The 19,748-nt window shown below is 44.8% G+C and overlaps 2 protein-coding genes across 2 annotated transcripts in view; one reads left to right on the top strand and one right to left on the bottom strand.

Annotated features, from left to right (window-relative positions):
- The window catches only part of LOC140349618 (E3 ubiquitin-protein ligase TRIM21-like), a 74,305-nt gene that overhangs the window by 24,755 nt on the left and 29,802 nt on the right, over positions 1 to 19,748 (top strand). The window lies entirely within an intron of this gene.
- Positions 1 to 19,748, bottom strand: part of rpgrip1l (RPGRIP1 like) — a 30,903-nt gene that overhangs the window by 2,021 nt on the left and 9,134 nt on the right. The window contains exons 7-23 of the mRNA XM_072435525.1: positions 19,245 to 19,391; positions 17,614 to 17,687; positions 17,388 to 17,527; positions 16,755 to 16,861; positions 16,055 to 16,105; positions 15,817 to 15,984; positions 14,309 to 14,426; positions 12,744 to 13,205; positions 11,569 to 11,702; positions 10,923 to 11,256; positions 8,700 to 10,126; positions 7,933 to 8,073; positions 7,759 to 7,894; positions 6,605 to 6,708; positions 2,162 to 2,348; positions 1,619 to 1,703; positions 433 to 569 (exon numbers count right to left, since the gene is read on the bottom strand). Of these exons, the coding sequence (XP_072291626.1) occupies positions 433 to 569; positions 1,619 to 1,703; positions 2,162 to 2,348; positions 6,605 to 6,708; positions 7,759 to 7,894; positions 7,933 to 8,073; positions 8,700 to 10,126; positions 10,923 to 11,256; positions 11,569 to 11,702; positions 12,744 to 13,205; positions 14,309 to 14,426; positions 15,817 to 15,984; positions 16,055 to 16,105; positions 16,755 to 16,861; positions 17,388 to 17,527; positions 17,614 to 17,687; positions 19,245 to 19,391 (3,952 nt within the window). The remainder of the gene's footprint in view (positions 1 to 432; positions 570 to 1,618; positions 1,704 to 2,161; positions 2,349 to 6,604; positions 6,709 to 7,758; positions 7,895 to 7,932; positions 8,074 to 8,699; positions 10,127 to 10,922; positions 11,257 to 11,568; positions 11,703 to 12,743; positions 13,206 to 14,308; positions 14,427 to 15,816; positions 15,985 to 16,054; positions 16,106 to 16,754; positions 16,862 to 17,387; positions 17,528 to 17,613; positions 17,688 to 19,244; positions 19,392 to 19,748) is intronic.

Consider the following 19,748-nt stretch of genomic DNA (forward strand, 5'->3'; position numbering starts at 1 on the left):
GGGCGTGTTCTGGGCATGTTCTTGGCCTGTTCTGGGCGTGTTCTGGGGCATGTTCTGGGGCGTGTTCTGGGCATGTTCTTGGCCTGTTCTGGGCGTGTTCTGAGGCGTGTTCTGAGGCGTGTTCTGGGGCGTGTTCTTGGGCGTGTTCTGGGCATGTTCTGGGCCTGTTCTGGGCGTTTTCTGGGGCATGTTCTGGGGCGTGTTCTGGGGGCGTGTTCTGGGGGCGTGTTCTGGGGCGTGTTCTTGGCCTGTTCTGGAGCGTGTTCTGGGGCATGTTCTGGGGCATGTTCTGGGGCGTGTTCTGGGGCGTGCTCTGGGCGTGTTCTGGGGGGGGGGGCGTGTTCTGGGGGGCGTGTTCTGGGGGGCGTGTTCTGGGGAATGCTCTGGGCGTGATCAGGGTATGTTCAGGGCGTGTTCAGGGCGTGTTCTGACCTTGGAGTGGCGCTTCGTTCAGGTCGCGCTGGTTCTGGAGGATCTCGGGGAGTGTCAGAAAGGCCACGCCCACGTCCTCACACTCCTGCTCTTGCTCCTCCTCCTCCAGAGGCTCGCTCACCACCGTGAACCGGACCCTGAGCACAGAGAGTCGCCACAACTTTATTATCAATCCAACTTTATTGAGTTTAATCATTGGGCTGCAACTAACGATCACTTCAGTTTTGCCGTGGCAACAATAACAGTGATATGTTGTCGTTAGGAGAAGTGGGCGTGGCCGGTTTCCTTCCTCTGATTGGCTCCTGAGCTGTTGTTTCGTACGATCAGTGTTTGTTCAGAAACTGGAGCTTTCCACAGAGTTTAGACCGGGCTCGACTCCGGCTCCGCTCCCCGTTGTCTCCGCCCCGTTCGGGCCCCGAAGCCACACCCCTTTCCGATGGCTGTGATTGACAGGCGGATAAACAAACATGGAGGCTTACGACATAGAGGCCAAGTCTACTTCTTTATAACCAATTCAGCGTTTTGACAGTTGCGTTTTTTTACTTAATTAAAGAGATTTTTAGCTTCCCGACTTTCACAATATTAGACCCAGAAATGACGCAAACTCGACTTTTACGAGCGCTTAACCAGATTACAATTGCTTTTCCTTCCGGTTTAACCACTCGAACATCTGCGAACACGAGAGAAACTGCTCTTTATTTACACCGTTCCGACGTTTTATTTTCTCAGACGGCGACGCGTGCGCAGGAGTCAGCGGCGTCGCGTTGCCAGTTCATTACAGTGATCTGCAGCGATGTAACGAAACCGGCGCAAAACAGAACATTTTAGATCCATATTTCAGTTTGTCTTAAATAAGACGTAATGGTCCACGGGTGTCGCAGATCGGAACTATCCTGCAGCAAAAAGCACTTCGGAAATTAAAGTTTTAAAGCGTTATTGATTTTAAATGTATGTGCACTCGTTAAACAGCTTATTTTAAACTATTTGTGTGGGTCTGGGATTGTCTTTTGAGAGCTTTTATTCACAGCTCTCTGAAAAATCTAAATCTTCCTGCAGAGTCGAGGAGCAAAGCGTTAAACTTTTATGTGTCGGAGGTAAAATAATGATGAACGATAATAAGAGAGGACTCGAGGGGCGCGTTTGCTCGACGCGCTTTGTGGTTTGGTTCTAAAGAGACGATCCTTACGTTTCCATGTGAGGACTCTTTCCCTGGAGGACGCTCCTGAGCAGACGCCTCCTCTCGCCGTGTTCCTCTGCGTCCACCGGAATCACTGGAACGGAAAAAAACATGAGAAACTGGAGCGACAGCAGCATCCTGAAGCCTCCCTGAAGAGTCCCTGAAGCCTCCCTGAAGCCTCACTGAAGCCTCACTGAAGCCTCACTGAAGCCTCCCTGAAGCCTCACTGAAGCCTCACTGAAGCCTCCCTGAAGCCTCCCTGAAGCCTCCCTGAAGCCTCCCTGAAGCCTCCCTGAAGCCTCCCTGAAGCCTCCCTGTGTTCTCATCCGTGCTATTTATTTTACTGTAAATTCTGGCAAAATTAAAAAAACTAAAACAAATTAAAAGTAGAATTTCACCAAAGCAAAAATCACATTTGAAAAAGCACAAACGACTCAAACTAATAAAGATCAACAAATGGGTTTACTCGGGCAAACATATGCATCGTTTTGATTATTGTGTTTTTTTTTAGTAGTGTGTGGTAAAAATAGCCTCATTGTGTTAGCGCTCCACCTTTGCTGTGGTTGAAGCTGACGCTGTGGCCTGGTGGAGGTTTGGGCAGCGACACGGGCGTCTCCACGGTGCCCACATCCAACAGAGAGTACTCCACGAAGAGCCGCACCACCGAGGCGTCCCGGGACACTCTGGACTCCGCCCGCAACGACAGCGACACCACCTCCACACGCAGACGCTCGGACGCCTGAAGAACACCGGGGAATCAAGACTGGGAACCAATCACAATCTACCGTATGTTCCAGACTATAAGTCGCACCGGCCAAAAAATGCATAATAGAGAAGAAAAAACATATAATTCACATTTTTGGGGGAAATTTAATTGATAAAATCCAAGAACAGACATTTCATCTTAAATTGCAGTTTAAAATAATAACAGATGAGAGAACATGGTGAATAGGTGTACGTAAGCTAACGCTAACACCTTCAGCTACATGACGTATGCTAACGCTAACACCTTCAGCTACATGACGTATGCTAACGCCAACACCTACAGCTACATGACGTATGCTAACGCTAACACCTTCAGCTACATGACGTATGCTAACGCTAACACCTTCAGCTACATGACGTATGCTAACGCCAACACCTACAGCTACATGACGTATGCTAACGCTAACACCTTCAGCTACATGACGTATGCTAACGCTAACACCTTCAGCTACATGACGTATGCTAACGCTAACACCTTCAGCTACATGACGTATGCTAACGCTAACACCTTCAGCTACATGACGTATGCTAACACCATCAGCTACATGACGTATGCTAACGCTAACACCTTCAGCTACATGACGTATGCTAACGCTAACACCTTCAGCTACATGACGTATGCCAACGCTAACACCTTCAGCTACATGACGTATGCCAACGCTAACACCTTCAGCTACATGACGTATGCTAACGCTAACACCTTCAGCTACATGACGTATGCTAACGCTAACACCTTCAGCTACATGACGTATGCTAACGCTAACACCTTCAGCTACATGACGTATGCTAATGCTAACACCTTCAGCTACATGACGTATGCTAACGCTAACACCTTCAGCTACATGAGGCACAGACAGAACTGTGGTAAGTGTCTGGTATGTTAACGTAACATATGAACAGTTATTCAGATAACTATAGCATAAAGAACATGCTAACAAGTTTAGCAAAGCATCAGTTTTACCCCAAATCACTAAATCCATTGAATTCTTCTTCCTCTGTGTCACTTCTAAACAACTCCACAAACTCCAGAGGAAGAAGAAGTGCAGATTCTTCTGAGTCGCTTAGAGCCTAGAGCGCCCTCTTGTGGTTGTCAGTGTGAAAATAATGACTAATATCACATATAAGTCGCTCTGGAGGATAAGTCGCACCCCGGGTAAAACTATGAAACTTATAGTCCGGAAAATACGGTAATCGTTTAAAGTGTCCGCGCTTAGGCATTTTTCATCAAAAAGTCGACATAAATCATCGGCTTTAGAAAGGATTTTGGAATTGCGTTTGCATTCTGATCTTTTCTGTCAGTTTGCTCCGCCTCCCTCGGTTCTTAAAATCACTGTTCTTCCTCCCGACTCCACACTAGAGGGCGCTGTGCCTTCTCCACCCGTTCTCCACCTGTTGCACATCTATTCTCTGTCCGTGTGGCATTTCTTTCACGTGTGCTTCCAGCCAGGACGGGACGACACATCCGATCATTCGTCGCGGGGGGGAAAGGACGGACGGTAAATGTTTGCGTTTTGTAGAATCGCGAGCGTCGCCGACAGAAACGATCGCCGACGTCGTTCGGTCACAGTTTTGGGATCTGGAGTTGATTGTTGAGGATAGAGAAGTTGACTTTTCTCACGTTACAGGCTGATCACCTTCTATAAACCTTTCTGTGTGACTGATAAACAAACAGACCTGTGGCTCTTTATCAAACTAAAGACATAAGAAATATATAAAAATGTTTCCCTTATAGTCTGTAGTAAATAATCATAGTTAACCCTCCTCCATAAGTATTTATTTGACCTTTCTTTATGTATTTCTTTCAGTTTATTACTATTAATAATAACAATGATAATACTACTATTAATATCATTATTAGTTCTACAATTATCTTTATCATTATTATTATTATTATTTCTATTAAAATCTGTATTATTTTTTAATGATTATTATTTATATTATATTTTTTTAATGATTATTATTTATATTATTATTGTTTATATTATTATTGTAATTTATATTATTTTACCATTATTATGTAACTTTTATTTGTATTTTTTCTTCCGTAACTATATTTTTTACTCTTTAATAAGTTGATGATAAATGTATGAATATTTGGTCTTATTCTGAAAAGACTGTTGTTTACAAACGCTGCTTCTTAAAACTTAAAAGATTCAAATAAATGTACAAATAAAATTAATAAATCACTTTATCACCAGATTGTGTCGATAAAAAGCTCTTGTGGATCGTCCAAAGAACAAAACTATAAAGTCGTTTAAACATGGACTTTGTTCTTAAACTGAATTTAAATGATCATATTTGTGACGCTTTTGACGTTTACGACAGTCAAAATGTGTTTGTTTGTTTGTTTGTTTCTATGATAAATAACACTACGTCATCAAAATCTGTCATAAATTCGGTCTTGTTTCATCAGCTTTTGCCGCACGAGTTGAAACTTTGACGAGTTCATGTCTTCGTCTGGAGTCAAAGTACAAATACGAGCATTATATTTGCCCGCGTACAAACCTAAATGATTCATAAAGTAACAAACACTGAGCGCGGACGGCCTCGTCCAGTTTGGCGGCGCTTTTGTCGTGCGTCGTATGGATTATTGCGTTTGTTTCATGCTTTACGCTCTTTGGATCCATCGCTCTGTTTAGAGAAGCAGAAAACGCTCCCGAGATTCAGGAAACGCCGGCTCGTCCGACACAAACAAACACAAACCCTTTCACCGGCCGCGCCTTTGCCTCCCGCGTTTCCCCCAAAGACGCCGCCTCCACTCGGACCGATCGAAATCTGTCCTGAATTCACTGTTTTCTGAGCCAAACTAAATCCAGCCGCACAGTCTCTTCTCACGTGAATTACCGTATTTTCTGGACCATAAGTGGCACCTTTTTTCATAGTTTTGGTGCGACTTATACTTATATTTATACTTATATACCTATACTCCAGTGCGACTTATACTTGTATTTATACTTATATACTTATACCTTATATTCCAGTGCGACTTACTTATATTTATACTTATACCTTATACTCCAGTGCGACTTACTTATATTTATACTTATATACTTATACCTTATACTCCAGTGCGACTTATACTTATATACTTATACCTTATACTCCAGTGCGACTTATACTTATATACTTATACCTTATACTCCAGTGCGACTTACTTATATTTATACTTATATACTTATACTCCAGTGCGACTTATACTTATACTTATACTTATATACTTATACTCCGGAGCGACTTGTATGTGATATTATTTGTTATTTTCACACTTGCAACCGAATTTCATACTCCAGTGCGACTTATATGTTTTTTTTCTTCTCTATTATGCATTTTTTGGCTGGTGCGACTTATACTCCAGAAAATACGGTATTTTACATCATCGTTTAATTCCTCTCCAATATTTATCATTACAGATCACGTGACATGATAGAAGCTTGTTACGTTTGAATTAGAGACGTTTTCTGTGACGTTTGAGAGTTTATTGTGTACGAAACAGCCACGTCAAAACAATAAAAAACATATGAATGAAATGATGGGAGAAACAAAGTGAGAACAAAAGACAAAAGGTGAAAACAAAGTACAGTGAGTTGTGATGATGACAAAAAAGAATGTTGATCATGTGTATCGGTTTATGCTAATGTATGTGAGAGAATTACACTGTGGTAAAAACAGGCAGAAACTTGAGGAAACATGCAGAAACAGGTAAAAACGGGCAAAAAGGGCAAAAACTGGGAGAAACTGTCAAAAAACTGGAAGAAATTGGGAGAAACAGGCAGAAACGGCCAAACATTTTCAAAAACAGGCAAAAACTGGGAGAAACAAGCAGAAACAGACAGAAATGTGTAAAAACAGCTACAAACAGGCAGAAACTGGGATAAACAGGTAGAAACAGGCAGAAACTGGAAAAAAAAACTGGAAGAAATTGGGAGAAACAGGCAGAAACATGTAAAAACAGGTAAAAACTGGAAGAAACTGGAAGAAACTGAAAGAAACTGGGAGAAACAGGTAAAAACAGGCAGAAACTGGGATAAACAGGCAACAACAGTCAAAATGGGTAAAAACAGGCAAAAACAGTCAGAAACTGGGAGAAACTGGTAAAAACAGGCAGAAACAGGTAAAAACAGGCAGAAACAGACTCCAGCGTGTCAGTCATGTCATCATCTGTGTGTCGCATCCGTCACTGTCAAATCAAGTCATTCAACAATAATCAGAGTGAGAGGAGGCGTGGCTCACCTTCCTCCCCGCGGCCTGGGCGTGCACGATGCAGTCGTCACTGTCCGTCGACGGGCTCTGGTTTTGGTTCTGGTTCTGGTTCTCTTTTGGGACGTTCTGAACATCTGCAAAGAGCGAATAAGTTCATGGACCAAAAGTCCAGTTTATGAACCGAGATATGGACTGCACCGTGTTCTGTGCTCTGCACCTACTGGCTCTGGACCTGGCTCTGGACCTGGCTCTGGACCTGGCTCTGGACCTGGCTCTGGACCTGGCTCTGGACCGGGTTTAGACCGGGTTTAGTCTGGGTTTAGTCTGGGTTTAGTCTGGGATTAGACCGGGTTTAGACCGGGTTTAGACCGGGTTTAGACCGGGTTTAGACCGGGATGAAGGCGAGCTCTCCGTGTTGCTCAAAAACAAATAAAAGTGAATAAAGAAACGACGCTCCGAGGCTGCATTTCAATATTGCATTTAATTTCATTTTTTTTATTTAATTGTATAATAAAAAATTTGAGGAACAAATTGAAAAATGAGAAATCAAACAATGTTGTTGCTCTCTTCTTTCTTTGCCTGTGTATGAGGCCATGACACACGTCACCCACAGGGGGCGCTTTGAATGCCACAGTTATCTGTCATTGGCTCAAACACTATCACCATATATGGACTGGCACCGCCCACTCCAGCCTCCAAGTCTTCTTCTGTTCTCGTCTCTTCTGAATGTCTCTCTGCTCTCTCAAACCGGGAGTTACAGAATCTATTTTGAAAATCGAATTACATGTTTTTTTCGATCCCATCATTCGATTTTAACATCTGGAGTCGCTTCGCACAGGATATGAAACCGCTCACTTCTCTGCAATTCTGATCATTATTTCCACCTTTTCGCTGGCGTAAAGAGGCGGGACTTGTCCGCTCGAGGCTGGAGTGGGCGGTGCCGGTCCATATATGGTGATAGCGTTTCATCCAATGACTGTTCGTGACGTTTCGCGGTCAATTTTGTTCCCGTAATTGAACGTGATGAGCACGTCGGGCCCGAGGAGAGACGAGGTGCAGGTTTGTGGTGTTTTTGGTGGACTAAGAACAGCCGAAACTTCAGAGGGCGCCACCTATGGAGCGATTTGTGTGCGGTCTCAGAGTGAATGTGGTGTATTGGTGCGGGGCTCTTCCCGGGACAGTACCCTCCTCCGCGTGGTACGAGAGCGGGTCCGAGTCGTCGTCGGACTCGGAGCTGGAGGCCAGGAGCTGTCCTTCGGAGAATTGAGACACGTCGTCGTCGTCGTCGTCTGGGGCCGCGAGGAGTCGCGAGGGGCCGGGCTGGGGACACGACAGGAGCGCGGGCGAGTTAAGAGTACAAACGCGGCATACACGTGTATTATTACGGCAGCTCTTAAGTACACGGGTCCAGCTCCTACCTGCGTCTCCAGGGCCGACATAAACGAGACTTTTTTCCCGTCCTTCAGCGACGTCCTCTGTCGCAGCTTTGGCAGTGGAGCCTCCAGAGAAGAAGAGAAGGAACGCTTTATTTACAAATGGAACGCCACAATCACAGATAAGAGTCATTCTCAATCTGCGAATCAAGACCGGGAACTCAGATATTTATCCTGCTCTGAGTAGGACCTTCTGATAAAAGGTGTTATTGGTTTCACCAGAAACTAAACCTCTTTGTTTACTATCAGTCCTTTAATGCTAATCAGGTACTCAGTGAGGAGAGAGAGTGTGAGTCAGGTACAATAGGAGGCTGATAGCCCGTTAAAGGACTGATAATAAACAAAGAGGCTAGTTTGATAGTAAACAAAGGTTTAGTTTCTGGTGAAAGCAATAACACCTTTTATCAGGAGTGCAACCACAACCACATTTACCGTATTTTCCGCACTATAAGCTGCACTTAAAAGCCTTTCATTTTCTCAAAAAACGCCTTAAATGTGGATGAATTCAGGCTGTGCTCACTGACCTTGAGGAGATTTTGTGTGGTACACGTTTTGTTTCGCTTTTGCCTTATAGTGCGGAAAATACGGTACCTCAACCATTTTGATTTATTTGTCATTTCAGATGCATGTTTTATCTTTGTCTGTTCTTCACAGCACGAGGATTCAGTAAACAGGATGATTCAGGACATTACCTTGGACACGCCCACTCTCGGATGAACCATGGGGACACCTGCCATCGATCTGGTCCCGGCCCGCAGTCCCTCTGTCGCCCTGGTCCCGCTGGTCCCGGCCCGCGGTTCTTCTGTCGCCCTGGTCCCGCTGGTCCCGGCCCGCGGTTCCTCTGTCGCCCTGGTCCTGCTGGTCCCGGCCCGCAGTCCCTCTGTCGCTCTGGTCCCGCTGGTCAAGGCCCGCGGTTCCTCTGTCGCTCTGGTCCCGCTGGTCCCGGCCCGCAGTCCCTCTGTCGCCCTGGTCCCGCTGGTTAAGGCCCGCGGTTCTTCTGTCGCTCTGGTCCCGGTCCGTGGTTCCTCCATCGCTCTGGTCCCAGCCCGCGGTTCCTCCGTGACTCTGGTCCCGGCCCGCGGTTCCTTCGTCGCTCTGGTCCCGGACTGCGGTTCCTTCGTCGCTCTGGTCCCGGTCCAAGGTTCCTCTGTCGCTCTGGTCCCGGCCCGCGGTTCCTCCGTTGCTCTGGTCCCGGCTCGCGGCTCCTTCGTCGCTCTGGTCCCGGCCCACGATTCCTCTGTCACTCTGGTCCCGGCCCACGGTTCCTCTGTCACTCTGGTCAGTGGTTCCTCCGTCCCTCTGGTCCCGGCCCGCGGCTCCTTCGTCGCTCTGGTCCCGGTCCAAGGTTCCTCGGTCGCTCTGGTCCCGGCCCACGGTTCCTCTGTCACTCTGGTCCGTGGTTCCTCCGTCCCTCTGGTCCCGGCCCGCGGCTCCTTCGTCGCTCTGGTCCCGGTCCAAGGTTCCTCGGTTGCTCTGGTCCCGGCCCACGGTTCCTCTGTCACTCTGGTCCGTGGTTCCTCCGTCCCTCTGGTCCCGGCCCGCGGCTCCTTCGTCGCTCTGGTCCCGGTCCAAGGTTCCTCGGTCGCTCTGGTCCCGGCCCACGGTTCCTCTGTCTCTCTGGTCCCGGCCCGCGGCTCCTTCGTCGCTCTGGTCCCGGTCCAAGGTTCCTCGGTCGCTCTGGTCCCGGCCCACGGTTCCTCCGTGACTCTGGTCCCGGCCCGCGGTTCCTCTGTCGCTCTGGTCCCGGCCCGCGGCTCCTTCGTCGCTCTGGTCCCGGTCCAAGGTTCCTCGGTTGCTCTGGTCCCGGCCCACGGTTCCTCCGTCCCTCTGGTCCCGGCCCACGGCTCCTTCGTCGCTCTGGTCCCGGTCCAAGGTTCTTCTGTCTCTCTGGTCCCGGTCCGCGGTTCCTCTTTTGCCTGTGTTTGTGGACCTTCTGCTGGTTTCGGCCGCTCTGGATCCAGTTCCTCCGCTCCCTCGCTCGCTCTGGGTTTAGCGGCGGATCCGGGCCCCTCCGCCGTGACCTCTGACCCCGGAGGAGGCCGGTACGAGCGCGCCCACGTCAGAGAGAGCTGGATGTGTCCCGCGGGGAGTCTGGACGAGTCGCTCAGCTCGAACCACCCTGAAGAAGACGAGTGTGGTGACATAGTTACAGTTTGATTTATTCATGCATTTATATTTTTATTTATTTGTCTGTTTATTTGTTTGTGTGAGGCATTTAGTTTGTATTATGTAATATTCAATAACTATTTAAAGTGTCATGTTCTGTGTTCTTTTTTTGTTCTGTTTTATACATTTAAAAATAAAAAGGGAAAGTGGTTCAAAAAAAAATAAATAAAAAATACAGCGTGTAATACAGCAAATGTTGTTTTGTATGTATGCAAAATGTGAATATTGAGAATATTGTCTATAATAAAAAGTATATTGAAAGTGACGTACGGCAGGTTTTTACAATGTCCTTATTTTGACTTTATTTGGTGTGCTTATACCTGTTTTACATATATATTACAGTTTTACACCAATCGAGCAGGTATTTGTGGAGAAAATTTGGAAAAATCTGTAGAAAAATGACAGGAAGTGACACTTATTCCAGTCAAAATTTCTGCAGAATTGACACCAAGAAACAACATTTTTGACTCTCTAAACATGAATTCAACAAAATAAAGTCGCTCTCAGATATTGTTATTTGTCAAATGAGTTTTGGCCCCGTGTTTGCTGGGTAATTTCCTAGTGTGACGTCATCAAATACAAACAGGAAGTGGAATTATAAACCTCAAAAATGTGCTCTTCTGTGACATTTTATTTATTCATTTTTAGCAAAATCCTAAATATACTTATCTTAACTGCATTTTAGTTCAATGAGTTCCATTACTGATGTTTTATTGCTCAAAGACAGTGAGACGCTCGCCAAAACTCACCGCTGATGTCCTCGTCCCGGGCCAGAGCCTCGAGCGGGACCTTGGTTTTGCCCAGATACACCTCCATCTCCTCCTCCTTGTGGTCGTACACGGAGAACTGCACGGCTTCGGAGCTGAGGTACCGGTGCAGGGCGCGGTCCACCACCACGGCGTAGCGCTCGGCGGCGTCGAACCGCGGCTCGGCCGAGTCATGCGCCGTGCGCGTGGGGTTCTCCGGCCGGTCGTAGAAGCGGTAGACCACGTACGGGCTGGGGGCGCCCGAGCGTCCGGACCGGAGGCCGCTGCAGCCGTGGACCGCGATGCGCAGCTCGTTCCGGTCGTCCGGGAGCGGCAGCTGCAACCGACATTATCACCGGGGCAAAAGTGAGCGTGAACGTCGTCAGTGTTTTCTGATCGACTGCGTGGTTTGGACCTTAAGTGTCCCGTTTTGGCCCTCCGAGGACCACCTGGGCCGACCACACCACTATTCTATCTAGAAACTAAGAAGAATACACAACTGCTCCTCTAGTTCTAAACAAGAAAGAACCTAAATGAGGACAAAAGCGTGGATTAAATTGACTCTAAATTCAGCAAATAGACAATTGTGGGGATTTAAACTCCTGCCTCTGGGTTCTAATGCGTTAAACGTAAAGAGGGACTGTGTTACCTGTAGATCCGAGGAGCGGGCGCGGTCCTCGGCCTTCAGCTTCTCTTTGTACAGGAGCAGAGTCCGTCTCATGGGAACCTGGAGCCTGAACCAGTAATCCAGCGATCCGAAGGAGCGCGCCTCGTCCGACACACCTGAACACACCACACGGGATATAATCATTTACACCTTAATTTATCCTGACAAAGCATGAACAAAGAGTTTTTTAAGCATGAATCAGACTTAGTAACTACTTAATTAAGGTAAAGGTTAAGAGTATTAAGCCTGAATCACTATGTATTCAGTCTTTGTTTATGCATTACTGAGGAATAAGTGTATTTATTATAAAAAGTGCTCTCCCCAGAATCTTTTAAAGATGGTAAATATTCCTCATATGGGGTTGCATTTTCCTCCAAGGATAGTTTAACAAACCTTCATTATTTCCAAAGGTACATGCACCATAAACATACTATTGCATGGTAATAACATAGTAATTCAAATGTATTCCCAGTGAGCACTGTATAATAATAGACAATTTCATTCCCAATTTTGGTTTGTAATGAAAATTGGTACAGTTTTAGCAAATGGATGAAGGCAGTAATATAATAATTTAGACACATCAACTCTTCTTGGCCTTTTCATCCATTGGACACAGGCCTCATAGTCAGGATCATAGAAGATCATAGTCAGATACTTTAGAGCTGAGCAGAGTTTAGTGAAGATCTTTATTTGCTCCAAGAGCTGCGTCTTGAGGATTTAAAAAAAAATTGTTTATCGTTGCGGGGCTTGTTTTGGGTCTTTTTCGGCTTTTACACGACTTTACACAGACTTTAAAAAGTTTCGTCAAAGTCAGCAATAAAAGATCAAAATCACACAAAAACATGATTAATATTTAGAGCAGCGCTGTTATTATGCTCAGGGAAAGTTTCAGACACAGACCAAGTTTCAGTTTCTTGGAGCACATTATGTTTGACATGCTAATCACCAAAGCTAATCTTTCATTAGCATTTTCAACGCCACATTTGTGTTTTAAAATGCAGTTATACTTTTGTACGATGTCATTTGTTGTCGTATAAATGTCAGAACCACAGCCGACAGTGAAGATTTGAACTGTTCTGATATTTGAGCCGTTTATACAGATTTCCTTTTTTGAGTTTACATTAGCGACCAGAGCCAAGATGGCCGCCGCGACTCACCTATGAGCGGGATGGAGCCGTGCACTTTGCCCTCCCGCTCCATCAGAGGCTGCAGGCGGATCTGTCCCGTCGCCAGGGTCCTCCACTCCTGCCCCAGCGCCTGGTGCAGCTCCACCGTCACCGCGCTCCCGCTCACGTAGTCCACGAACGCCTGGTCCACCAACACGTCGTACCGGGAGGTGTAGCCGTACTTCGGGCACGGGCCGCTCGCGACGCGGGTGGAGTGCAGCTCGAACGTGTGGACGCAGTAGGTGCAGAAGGTGGACGGCTCGGGGTCGGACGCGGCCCCGAGCGCGGCGGGGGACAGGGACGCGCTGCAGATCTGGAGCTCCAGGACGTTCTCGCCGCGCTCCAGGTCCAGGCTCTCGTTCAGCTCGTCCGCCTCGTCCTCGTCCTCCGCGGGCGTCGGGTCGGGTTTGAAGACAATGGTCTTGGTATCGTAGGCGATGTCTTTGAGTTGAGCTGGAAGAACGGTGTTATGGAAAAATATTATTTGGCTCTTTTTGCCTTGTGACAGTGTGAACGCTTCGGTGCCTCAACTCCCCGGGAGACCTCTGCTAGCATAGAACAGATACTTGCATGTCTGGATACCCTGCTGTACCCTATGCCAAAGACCCTCTTAATATTTGAGGGAGAGAGCCCGGGGGTCCAAAACAAGGTGTTGTGATTTAACACCCTCTCTGTTACCGGTCATCGTCCCCCGTCTCGGCACGAACGGCCTAGGTGGTGATCAACCTCTTTTTTCCTCAGAAGTCGGTGGCTTTCCTCCTCTCCAATCCCGCCTCTGTGTGGAGTGGGCTCCGGCTTCTCACCAACTACAAGCCCAGAGCCCCCCCCCCTTCTGTAGATGACAGAAAACTGGCCCAGCAACTCAACTCCTGCTACTGTAGATTTATTTTTATTCATTTTATTCATTTTATTCATTTTATTCATTTTATTCATTTTATTCATTTTATCCATTTTATTATTTATTTACGGTAGTCTAGCTCTTTGGTCCTGTTTCGTGTTTCTTGTATATATATATATATATATATAAAAATACTGTATGTAACTGTGTCACATTATTACTGTGAGGATAAAGAGTAAATGACTTACGTAAGCAGAAACACAACATAATGAACTGTGATAAACTGTGATAAACTGTAATGAAACTGTGATAAACAACCAAAACAGTTGGTCGGGTTGTTCAAGCTTTAGTTCAGCTCGAGTTCTGTCGGATTCACATTACTAAGACTAGGAATGTCACGATACGAAATGTTAGAGTTACGATTATTGTGGGAAAAAAACATCACAATTTAACGATTATGCGCGATGATTGAGACCGTCATGTGACTGTTCAAGTTTGTGACCGAAAAGTAAAAAATAAAAGTAAAAATAAAGATCTTTACATTTATGTCTAATTCTTGTGCTGTATATTGAACAAAAAATACTTAATTTTGCTTTTAAAAACAGCCATAATTATTATTTTTTGGTTATTAACCCTAACCCTTAATAAAGATCTAACGCCTTTTTCCTCTGCACGTTCTGCGCTCGACAGTTTGTAGAAAGATAAAACCCGCACGAACCTTCTAGTTTCTGGATCCTCGCCGCTCTCGAGTCCAGAAGTCTGGCCTGGCTCTCCAGCCTTTGGTCCAGCTCCGCCCGCTCACTTCTGACCTTTGACGACACCGTGTCCAGCTCAGCCTGCGACAAGAGGGGAAGCGGCCACGCGTTATAGACTCAGAGCGGTCGAGAGACACCGTGTCCAGCTGTTCACTCTTATGCCTCTTTCATCCAGAAAACGTTTGAAAAGGCAGACGATCAATACGACCAATGAGCGATTGAGAAATATCTTTGACATTTCCATCCTTCTGGACTTTAGAGCTTTGTACCTGGGCCTCAGAACTCCTACCATTGGACCGTGCTTTTGGCCATAACAAAGAGGTGGACGACAACAACGTCACCAACGATCGAGGACAGACAAATGGAGGGAAAAAAATGACATTCGGACTCAATTTGGAAATGGACAAAAGGTTCAGTTGCATCATCTGGACTCAGTTTTAGAAAAAATAAGACGTTTCGACTCTCATCCAAAAGTCATTGTCAATTTGTGAATTTAGACCGGGAACTCAGATATTTTTTCTATTCTGTGGTAAGCTCTGCCCACCGGGCGGGCCCTTCTGAGGTAGAAGAAAAAGTTGTTTGTTTCAACAGAAACTTACACCTCTTTGTTTTCTATCCAGCTAGCCTCTTGTTTACTATCAGTCCTTTAATGGGCGATTAGTCTCCCTTTTGTCCCAGTCTCACTCTTTCTCTTCTCTGAGGACCTGATTAACATCTGAATTCCCTGGGCGTCGACCTCTCCAGGGGTTCAAGATTCAATTATAAACAACAAGGAAGATTGAACCTTAACCTTCCATTCCTGTTTAAAGAAAGTCTTTCTTTTTAACAAAAATAGCCTCTTTAACTCCTCTTTCAAACCATCTTTTCTCCTGCTTAGAGTCTTCTCCTCACTGTCTTCAAAAGAGTCATTAGAGGCTTCAAGATGAAGATTCACGGCGCTCTGTGGTCCTGAACTTGTATTTCTTCTGCCACTGCACAAGAGGTTCTAACTTGTATCCATGAGAGACTGTCATGCTGGCCCTTTAAGGGGCGCAGCCAAGACCACCGGCAAGCGGAGCGAGGGAGAGCGAAAAGAAATAGTGTGGTGCGTCGGAGTTCGCCATCTAAGTTTACAGTTTAAATTAGCAGTTCGTTTGCCTTCCCCGTCTAGCAGTGTGTTCGTTATAAAAGAGCACACACCCGCATAATGTGACTTAATGTGACATAATGTGACTCACTTTTCTTTTCCTCATCTGACGGCATTTCCATGTACGACTTCTTCCGCCCATAGCCAATCTCGCCCTGTGCGCCCCCTGGCTAACTCCAAAGAAGTGTCTCAACAAAGGAAAAATGAAAAGAGCCATTTATAGCGGCTTTTTACAACGTTAAAAGATCGATGACGACTTGAGTAAATATCGCGATATATCGCCATATCGATATTTTGGCGCACCCCTACTCGTTAGCAACGGGCACCGTGTGAATGCGGCTGCACCTTGTATCCTCTGCTGATCCGGCTCTCCACGCTCAGCAGGCTCCTGGTCTTCTCCAGCTCTTGGGCGGTCTCCGCGAGCGCCGCCCTCAGCTCTCTCAACTCACCGTCCACGGCGTCGCTGACCGGCGCGAGGAAAGCCAGCTCGCCGCTCCGCTGGGACTTACGCTCCTGTGAAACGCAAGCAGAACCGTCAGCACAAGTCACTAGGGGTCCATCTATGATCGTGAGAAGCACTTACTTTGACAAGCAGCAGCGCCTCGGTCAGCTCCGAGACGTCGTAGTCGCCGTCCTGGAAACAGACACAGAAACTGATTAAACGAGAGGAACGCGGCTTTATTCTCGTCACAGACTAAACTGTAATTGACGTGCATGTGAATACCAGTCATGTTCTAAAGGGTTTGTGAGCGATAGATTTAAAGGGATGGTTTTCATGTAATTAAAGTGACGTACGACGGGTTTTTACGATTTTCTACTTCGAGAAAAGTATCGAGTAGGTACTTGTGGAGAAAAGTTTAAAAATCTGTAGAAAATAAATGACAGGAAGTGACATCACACCAGGGACTCTCATTCCAGTCAAAGTTTATGCAGAATTTACACAAAAAAACTACTCTTTTGACTCTGTAAACATGAATTCAACAAAATAAAGTCGCTCTCTTATATTTTAATTTGTCAAATTTTAAAAATGTGACATTTGATGAGTTTTGCCCAGTGTTTGATGGGTAATTCCCAAGTGTGACGTCATCCACAGTACAAACAGTAAGTGAAATTATAAACCTAAAAACAGTCAAAATCAGGTAGAGCGCCTTTAAATATCTACTTAAATTACTAACTTTGAAAATTGTTTCTCTAATAGGCCCTTCAAATCATAATCTTATTTATTTATTTTCTGTTTTTTGCTTTTAATTAGGTTCTCATAACACAAGCCAAAATTAACTTACTTGGCTGTAAACATTTAATTTGTCTTTCATCTCCTCCAGCTGCTGCTTCTGCTCCAAGAACTGAACGTGCAGTTTTTGATTCTCTTCAGTCAGCTTCTCATTGGTTTCTACAGAACAGGAAAGAGACAACATGGCTTTTTATACATTTGTCCACAATAGAAGCACTAGAAGAACCTCTGCAGATACACATTATTGGTCTGTCTACAGTAGAAGCACTAGAAGAACCTCGCCAGATACACATTATTGGTGTGTCTACAGTAGAAGCACTAGAAGAACCTCTGCAGATACACATTATTGGTGTGTCTACAGTAGAAGCACTAGAAGAACCTCTGCAGATACATATTATTGGTGTGTCTACAGTAGAAGCACTAGAAGAACCTCTGCAGATACACATTATTGGTGTGTCTACAGTAGAAGCACTAGAAGAACCTCTGCAGATACATATTATTGGTGTGTCTACAGTAGAAGCACTAGAAGAACCTCTGCAGATACACATTATTGGTGTGTCTACAGTAGAAGCACTAGAAGAACCTCTGCAGATACATATTATTGGTGTGTCTACAGTAGAAGCACTAGAAGAACCTCTGCAGATACATATTATTGGTTCGTCTACAATAGAAGCAGTAGACACACCTCTCTCCGACTTGACTTTGTCCAGGATCTCGTTCTTGTCCGTGAGGTCGGCCTGAAGCGCCGTCTCCAGCTGTGAGATCTGCACCATTAACTTCTGCTCCTGGATATGCCACTTCTGCTGCTGGGACACGTCGAAGGCGCTAGACACGAGGACCACAAACACTTTTAACGAGATCAACTAGAGACGTTTAAGTCGAGGACGGCGGGATGGACAAGTATTAGAAACCTCTTGAGGAGTTTGTCGTTGTTCTCTTTCAGAAGGTCTCGCTCCTGCTCCAGTTCACAGATTTGCTCCTGGAGCTGAGAAACAGGAAAAGTAAATGTAGAAAATTTAAAAATGACAAATGAAACTCGATTGTTTATTGTGTAATTTATTAAAAACACCATGTATGAGACTGCCTTATGTGTGAGATTATTGTCTCTACCTTAAGTCATTGCCAGAAAACCAGATTTTTTTCAAGTCAATGAAATTTTTCAATACTTTTTAACTGTCCAGACTTCTTTTTTTCTGTTTAAATTTGATTGAAATAAACGGCCCGAAGAATCGTCCAAAGAGAATCCATCTGCCGTTTTAATTTCAGGAGCTTTTTGTCCCACGTACATAGTCTTAAACTTAAAGAGCTTTATTAAAATCTGATAATAATTATGAGCTCCGAAACACGTGATAACGGAGAACTACTGTATTCGACAGCAGTAAGTCCAGCAGTAAGTCATCTCCAGTGAATATTGCGCCCTTTGACGGTGTGAGAGTTTGTGGTCTAGAGCAAAAAAAATGTCTGTTTGCCATAACCCGACCGAATTGGTAAAAAAAATATTCGACTAAAAAAAAAAATATCCCTGGCAGAATCAAAAAATGGCGACAACAACATGTGCATTCAGTGCAGTTCAGTGTGTCGGTGACAGATCGGCCGAAGCGAGGAAACAGGGTGAGAATTAAGAATGGTTTTAAGACTGATACGTGGCGTGATGTGCTAGTGGACTTGGGATGGGAGTTAATTATCATTAAATGGGTGGATTTTATATACAAATTTTGATTTTTTTTACGTCTTCAAAGTAAAAAAAAGAAAAAAGAATTTACCTACCTACCGACCCACTTGAAAAATGTTGTCGGGTTACAGCAAACATACAATTAATTTGGATATCTTTTTTTGCCTTCAAAGTAAAAATAATAATAATAATAATTGACCTACCTACCAACCCACTTGAAAAATGTGTCGGGTTACAGCAAACATAAAATTAATTTGGATTTTTTTTTTTTGCCTTCAAAGTAAAAAAATAATAATAATAATTGACCTACCTACCGAACCACTTGAAAAATGTTGGTAGGGTTACAGCAAACATACAATTAATTTGGATTTTTTTTTTTGCCTTCAAAGTAAAACAAAAAAAAATAATTTACCTACCTACAGACCCACTTGAAAAATGTTGTGTCGGGTTACAGCAAATATACAATTAATTTGGATTTTTTTTTTTGCCTTCAAAGTAAAAAAAAAAAAAAAATATTATTGACCTACCTACCGACCCACTTGAAAAATGTTGATAGGGTTACAGCAAACATACAATTAATTTGGATTTTTTTTTGCCTTCAAAGTAAAACAAAAAAAAAGAATTTACCTACCTATCAACCCACTTGAAAAAAATTGGTAGGGTTACAGCAAACACGCAATTAATTTGGATATTTTTTTTGCCTTTAAAGTAAAAAAAAAAAAAATTTACCTACCTACCAACCCACTTGAAAAATGTTGGGTTGGGTTACTGCAAACATACAATTTATTTGGGGCAGCCTAATTTGGTTGACATAGATGTAGATAATCTGTAGTACATGTATGTTTCGTGTCTCTGGACGTCTGCTCTGACCTGCTGCACAGCGCTGCTGGACACGGCGGCACTCCTGAGATTCTGCTCCAGCTCCAGACTCCGGAGTCGCTCCTCCTTCAGCTCCTGAGTCACAGAGTCCAGTTGGGACAGAGCGGCGTCGTGACTGGCCTTCAACGTCTGCTGACTCTGGGACGGAACCAACGTTGAAACTGTGAGAGAACCTCCACACCTCTGTTCTGTGCTCTGCACTATCACTTAGAGCAACATCGCGGAACTTTCTGGAAGTGGCACTGGCATGAGTCCACGGGAGAAGACGGTTAAAGCCACACTTACGAACTTTCTCCGTGCCAGAATCAGAATCAGAAAAGGTTCTATTGCCGTTGTCAATGCACAGAATTCAAAAACATAGACATAAAACAATGAACAATGATTAAAAAAAAAACTATACAAGTCACAAAGAGGAACAATTTAAATCTGCTATTGGATAAAAATAACAATAGGCTACAAGATGTAAAAAATAAGAACACAAGTTTGCAAAGAATA

This window comes from Eucyclogobius newberryi, unplaced genomic scaffold, assembly GCF_026437365.1.
Source record: "Eucyclogobius newberryi isolate DKJ021-1_F unplaced genomic scaffold, fEucNew1.0.hap1 SCAF_7, whole genome shotgun sequence".
In the NCBI taxonomy this organism is placed as follows: domain Eukaryota; kingdom Metazoa; phylum Chordata; class Actinopteri; order Gobiiformes; family Gobiidae; genus Eucyclogobius; species Eucyclogobius newberryi.